Below are 7,004 nucleotides of genomic sequence, written 5' to 3' on the forward strand. Positions count from 1 at the left end.
CAGTTCAGATACTTTCAACTCAAGATCAAAGTCCTTTTGTTGCAGTAGTTTCTGTATCAGAGTTTCAAGGAGATTGATAGGCAGGATGTATTCACACAACAGCGATAATGTCAATGCCAAGTTACCTTGCATCCACGCCATCAGGTTTGCATCTTGCTCTGAAAGCAGAACACAAATGCACTTTCTTTGGGGCTGTCTTATCTCCTGCTTCAGTTTTGATGTTGACAGATTATTGTAAAGTTCAAGTCAGTACATGGAGCTCTTGCAGCCTTGTTTACTTCGGATACTTTCACAGTGGGGTCTGTATGACCGTGCAAATCTGATTTTTACTGGGTTTGCACGTGTCCTGAGCTAAACAGGAAGCATTCTGATTATCTCATTTCCATTTTTTCCTAATTGATAAAAGCATTAGTCTCAGTAAAATTATATTTTTAATGGAGGGGTTGTAGTTCTCTGTGTCCTGTGGCTTCCTGTGTGTATAGTGCAGTACAGACTACCCATTCCTCTGTATATGCCACATTTACCAAATGATGGGATTGTTATTGTGTTTCCTGGTGGCCAAGGATTCTACAGTTTCACGCTGCAGTAGTATGGTTTCTGTTGGAAATGGGTATGTGCTTATAAATGGTTTATTTCTCTAGTGTAAGTTGTTGTGAATGAGTATACAGCACAGCAGTTGTTCTGTCTCTAAAGATATGCAGCTTGAGAAAGAAGTGTATTAAAATATTATTCCCCTCTGCCTCCTTGCAGCTCATCATTTAGTGGTGAGGTGGATGTTTACAAAAAGCAAAGTGGTCCCAAAGCTATGGATAATGTTTTGTCAAACTTTACTTTTTTGAAATTTATAATATAATGTAATATATTTTAATATTTAAAAACCTGAAAAGTTGGAATGTCATGCTTAAATAAAAATTATTTCAAAACTTGAATCACTTTGTGATAAGATACAGTTTTGGAGAGAATTCACCTTTCAATGGCACTTCCTTCTAAAAGTAAGAGTAATTTTGCTAGAATTTGGTGACCCCTGTCAAGAAAAAATTTCATGAGTCACTGATTTACCTCTGATTTGGAGGTCATTAGTTGATATATATTTATCTATGTAGTAATAAGTCATTACCTATCTCATTATTGCTGTGCACAGCTGAAATAGAGATGTTGGGGCCAGTGGCCTCGATGTGACATTTCCTGATGATTTCTGCAATGGGGTAAATACAGAAGTGGCAAAGAGATTCTGGAGAAAGTGTCATTAAAAACTGATGTGAGTAGACTCTGGATTTGCTTGAATGTTCTTGATCTGTGTAATATGGCAGAGCCACGTTCTGTTGGAGGGTAATGGGAAAGGATTTAGAGCTGAAGCAGACTGAAGAACTTTTATTCCAAAAAGGGTAGAACTAGCTAGAATAATATCAGAAGCCTTACAAATCTTGCAGTCGAAATTCTCACTCAGTCCTTGTGGATGCAGGTCATTCTCAAGAGGATTTGTTTCACTCAATGCTTGTCAGAGACACTTGAAACAAGTGCTTTAATTATACTTCTTAAGGACACCTTCTTTTAGTCAGAGTAACACTCTGAAATGTAAGGAATATTTAAATATTAATCTTCTGAAAGACATCTTGCAGCTTTCCTAGCTTCAAAATTCTATGTTGAACTACCCTGTTTATTTTATCACATCTCATTACCCATATTAAACTAACAGGAAAAAAGAGCATTTGTGAGGAGGGTGCAGTCATGTTAGTTTTTCATCATTCCCTTCAAGCATGACTGAAATCAGTGAAATTAAAGCCATTCTTTGCTCAAACTAGATTTTTTTTTTTTCAGTTTTGCAATTTGAACTGCCCAGATTACTCTGATTTACATGAATTTTTTTAGTATTGAAAATGATCTGCAGAGAAGCTTTCAGAGTGTTTTCCAAACGTCCTTATCTTACCATATTCCTTACTCTAGCTTGCTCAACTGCTAGTTAATACTGGTAAGATGGATTTGCAGGTTAATAATTACAAATAAACATTCATGGACAACAGATGCTTAGTTTACCAGTGGTTCTGCAGTTCTGCAATGTTTCTTTTCATTAACAAAAGTTTTTATTAACAAGAAAGACCTGAGCTGTAGGTGCTCCAATGGTTGAACGGTACATTAGAATGATTACACTGTCAATTAGAGTCTGTAAACTTTACTGTGGGTGATAATGGGAACCGTGCAGTGTTTAACAAAGTGAAGCTGTAGTAATCATGCAAAAGCACAGATTGTAAGTCATGGATAATAGAACTGGCTTCATTGGGCTAGTAGCACTCTTCACAGATGTGATATTTTCCTTTATCCCTCTAATAGAAAAAATGTAAGTAGAAGACTTCACCTACCTCTTAACAATGTTACCATCCTTTCTTTTTAAATGAGCTTGTTTTCTGCGTTCCGAGGCGTGTCGGGGTGGCGCGGTGAGCCCGTGTGTGGGTGCGGGTCATTACCGCCGGCTGTGTGCCCCGAGCCGCAGCCGAACCCCCGCGGGCCTCGGCCGGAGCCCTGAGGGCGCCGCTGGCGCCGCTGGCCCCGCCCCGTTCCGCTTCCGGCCCGTGCCGCCGGGCGGGGCCGCGCTTCCGGCCGCGCGCGGTGAGGGCCGATGGCGGCGCGGGGCCGGGGCCGGGGCCGCTTCCCGGGGGCGGCGGCGGGGCCGGGGCCGCGCGGGGCTCGGCGGGGCCGCGCGGGGCTCGGCTCCCGCCCGGAATGGCTCCGGCCGGGCTGGCTCCCGGAGCCGGGCCGGGCTCTCGGTTGTGCGGCCCCGGAGCGCAGCCGGGGGCCGGGCGGTGCTGCGGGGCGCTCTCTGGAGTGTGCGTGCCCGGCGGGCTGGGCCGTGGGGCGGGCAGGGATTTATTGTTACCTTTGTTTGTTTTCGATGAGAGCGAGGACAGCCCAGGCGCGCAGCCGTGGATGAGCAGGACGTGTGCAGCCCTCGCAGGGAACCATGGCGTACCAGCTGTACAGGAACACCACGCTGGGCAACAGCCTTCAGGAGAGTCTGGATGAGCTCATACAGGTCGGGGCCTGGCGTCTGGGCCAGTAGCGTAGTAAAGACAGAAGTTTTTATCCAAACGGCTTGGTTGTTCCTGTGTCAGGGTACTTACGGCCGAGGTTTGGGAAACTTCCTGACTGAGATCGTAAGGGTTTGGTGCTACATTCACTTGTGTTTTTTGCTTTGTATTCTAGGTAAAGGAAAGTGTTTTATGTAAGTGGCATAGTCTTATGTAAATTAACAGCCAGATTAACTGGAACATTGGAGTCAATTTGCTGTTCCTCTAGTTATTTCCAGTAAATATTTATTATAAGAGATGTTTGTGTAATACAGGACTGAAATATAAAAATGGAAATAAATACAGGAACATAATTTTTGTAGAGTGTTCTTCTAGAGATCTGCGTCATTGAAGTGAACTTTGTTTTGATGTTTTTAACTTCTACTGCATGTTTGAGCTTACTTTGAAACAACTCAAAACTTGTTTTGTTTTCTTTTCAACTACTTCAGTCACAGCAAATCACACCTCAATTGGCCCTTCAGGTGCTACTTCAGTTTGATAAAGCTATAAATTCAGCACTGGCACAGCGAGTCAGGAACAGAGTCAATTTCAGGGTAAGGAAATGATATCTTAAATTTTTACATGAGATACAGCAGCTAAGTGTTGATGCAGAATAGCATTTAAAGCTATGTGCTCTAAGCAAGAACTTAAGAGGGTTTATTTTGGCTCTAATAATGACTGTTTACATGTGTATTCTGTGTGCAGCTGTAAGGCTTGTTACCTTGTTCTGCCAGGGATCTTTTGAATGAATGCAGAAATCAGATGATGAAAACAGGGAAGAGGGAATTGCTTTTTTGGTGGATAACGTTGCCATCCTCAGTGTCTTGCAGATGAGGAGGGAGACTTCTGCTTCTCACAGCTGTCCCTAGCAAAAGTGGGATGAGGCCAGATTTTCAGCCACATGAGTAATGTGAAGAGAGACTAGAGAGTTTTAGATCCACCCTTTCACTGGATCATTTTGTAGCTATTTTATGTAGGTATCGTAGAAAAATAAGTTGGGGGGTGTTCCCAGTCAGCCACCCTAATTAATGTTAGATAGCCAGCAAGTTGTTAAACATCAACTTGAATGTAATGTTAAGGAAAAAAAAACCACAAAACCCAGCTTTGTGTTAACTTGTTGTGATACTACTCTGCAGTCTATGTAGAACACATTCACAGTGTGGGTTCCTAAAGGACTAAGAGTTTTAAGCAATATAGAGATGTTAAAAATGCATAATTTCTCTAGCACACGTAAATTGCTTTGCATATGTAGCATGGTATAAAAAACAGTTTAGGATGTGTTTAGTGGGTAAATTTAAAAAATGCTACCTGGAGCCTGAGTTCTAAGTTCAAGAATGTCAATTTAAAATATGTGAAAGTGAAGGTCAGAAGTTTTCCATATTGACATCCTCAGTAACACATCAAATAGCAGGGATACCCCTTTATGTCACATATGTCAGTTTTGTAGTGATTTTTTATTTAAGCTACCATTTTGTTTAAGCACTTGCAGAATTCATATATTGTTATGATCACTGCTGTATCTGATTTTTCTGATGGCCCAATGTTTTAAGAAATGTTTCCTGCTACTGATCCTTCGTATATGTTGAAAATATTGTAAAGCTTCTTTGCCTACCTGAGGACCCTCCCCTTGGATATCCTGTAATGTCACTCTGTGGTCTTGAGAATTTCAGCCACTGGAGGGCATTTAAACTCCAGTTTTCCTCAGGATTGCTTGCTTGCCAGTTTGTATGCATTCAGGTCCACTGCTGGCTTTGTAGCACTCTGTTCTAGAAGGGACACGGTTCAGTAGATACTCATCATATTTTCTGTTGCTTTTGAGATGTGTCCTATAGCAAATGTCTCTTGTCTTTTTCTAGGGGTCTCTGAACACATACAGGTTCTGTGACAATGTATGGACATTTGTACTGAATGACGTGGAATTTAGGGAGGTCACCGAACTTGTGAAAGTGGATAAAGTGAAAATTGTAGCATGTGATGGAAAAAGTGAGTATGAAATATGATACAAATAGGTTGAGACACGAGTCTTGATTGCTTTTAGAGAGCTTTGACCGAGTATCTTACTAAAGCCAGGCCAACTGTATGACTTAGACAGAAGTAGGGCTCTGTATTCCCTTTTACAACATCTAATGGGAGATGAAACAAAAGGCAGCTAAATGCTTCCCTGATTCATAGGCACTGAGGCAGAGCTGTGTTAGGGACTGCTGTGCACCTGTGCCTGGGAAGTACATAATACTAGAGCAATTAGAAAGTCAGAAGTAATCTTTTTTTTCTGTCTGGTGAGTTTTCTAGTACTAACCTATTTGTTGGGATAGCACCATGTTTTACTGAATCTGAAGAGTGCTTCAACTGTCTGAGCAAGGAATTGTCTGAGAAAAGTGTCTGAGCAGTCATTCTCTGGTGACACTAACCCATGGAAAGCTTTTGCGTGCATTTGCAAGTCATGAGACTTATTTGTTGCCTAACAGACCCTCTGTTTGTACACTGCTTGTGGGAGTTTGCAATCCATATCTGCTTGAATGGATTACTTTTGTCCATGTCCCTTGAGATTCTTTACTGGAAAAAGTAATTCAGTGACTTTTGTGGCAAGCTGCTTTATAACTTTTAAAACCATCAATGTGGCAAAGTATTGCTAAAGCTGTGTGAAATGGTGCTGCTTGTTTCATCCTCAGAGAGTGATGCTAAAAGCAGGAACTGAGCATGGAAAAGCCTTTATTTAAATGCACCATAGACCTCTGAAACAGGTTCTTCATGGCTTCCTGACCCTGGCATGCTTACAATAGTCCCTTCAAGTTGTAGTTCTAAAGATTTGACAGAATTTATTGTTTTCTCAACTTCTGGTATTAGCCAAGCATATAATCTTACTGCTTGGTTTTTGTGTGCTTATTATAGCTAGTGGAGGAAACCTTACATTCCAAGTATTAATCATTTTCATTCCTGATAAATTGTGCAGATAAGATTTAAACAACTGGCTGACTTGAAGTTGCTGTTAACATTACAGCCTTTTTTTTTCCCACGAGAAGCTGACTTGCTGAAGGAACAGTGCTAAACACTGGCTTGTTGTTCTCCATATTTGAGTTACATACTTTTTCCACTACTCTAAAAACAAGAAAGTAGTAATGGTAGTGCATCAAAAACTGCACTGGCATTAATGGGTGATTCTGACAAAAGGTCAGAACAGAGAATTGGTCTGAGTTGCTTTATGAAGATCATGCTGATTCTGGTACCTCTTTCAAAATACATGATATGCTGCACCCCACACTCCACCAGAGCTTATGGTGCTGGATTTGAAGAAACATTTTTCCTTAGTAGATGATAGCCAGATGTGCTTGTGGGTGACTGCAGTAAAGAGTTAGTGTATTGTTACATATTAGAGCAAAGCTTTTAGTATTTTTAAAATTAATACATCTCTGGAGTTTTGTGCTGGCTCTTCTCAGTGTTGCTAAGTGAGGTGAAACAGCACAAGCAGTTCATGCATGGCATTGAGAGCAGTAGAGACAATAGGGTAGGTACAGAACATGTTCTGAAATGCTTGGGGAACGCTTTAGAACTTGGGGAAGATACCAGAGAAAGTTCTTGGTTCTCTGTTTTCAGTGGGGGTGCATATTTGTCTCACTTTTTCTTTTCTTTCCTAGACACTGGTTCCAATACTGCGGAATGAATAGACCTGTGGTTTGTCTGCAATATTTTCTGTTAGTATGCAGCACTTTCTGGAGAGAAGCATGGAAAGGGACTGATCATACTCAATTCCTGTGATGCAGATGTGAGTTAATCCATACTAGAAAGCATCACAGAATGACAGCGGAAGAAATACCTGTAGCATTTCTTCATTTCACCTTATAGGGCATGAATATAATGTTACCTTTTTTTAATTACAAGAGATACTGTTGTCTTTTTTTTTTTTGTTCAAAATAATTTCTGTAATAAACTTTTATTTAAAAACTT

The 7,004-nt window shown here is 41.1% G+C and overlaps 1 protein-coding gene across 2 annotated transcripts; it reads left to right on the forward strand.

The window, feature by feature from the left end:
* Positions 1-2,569: 2,569 nt before the first annotated feature.
* GTF2A2 (general transcription factor IIA subunit 2) lies at positions 2,570-7,004 on the forward strand. Of its 2 annotated transcripts, XM_054272504.1 has the most exons (5): positions 2,570-2,604; positions 2,893-3,028; positions 3,512-3,616; positions 4,919-5,045; positions 6,695-7,004. In XM_054272504.1, the coding sequence occupies exons 2-5, from the start codon at positions 2,957-2,959 to the stop codon at positions 6,718-6,720; spliced, it is 330 nt and encodes a 109-aa protein (XP_054128479.1). In that variant the 5' UTR covers positions 2,570-2,604; positions 2,893-2,956; the 3' UTR covers positions 6,721-7,004. The 2 variants fall into 2 exon arrangements, with proteins under 2 accessions (XP_054128479.1, XP_054128478.1); XM_054272503.1 differs by lacking the exon at positions 2,570-2,604 and having other exon boundaries at positions 2,782-3,028.

The sequence above is a fragment of the Melozone crissalis genome, unplaced genomic scaffold (genome assembly GCF_028551555.1).
Source record: "Melozone crissalis strain CALT ecotype California unplaced genomic scaffold, PUWL_Pcris_2 ptg000014l_1, whole genome shotgun sequence".
Taxonomy (NCBI): domain Eukaryota; kingdom Metazoa; phylum Chordata; class Aves; order Passeriformes; family Passerellidae; genus Melozone; species Melozone crissalis.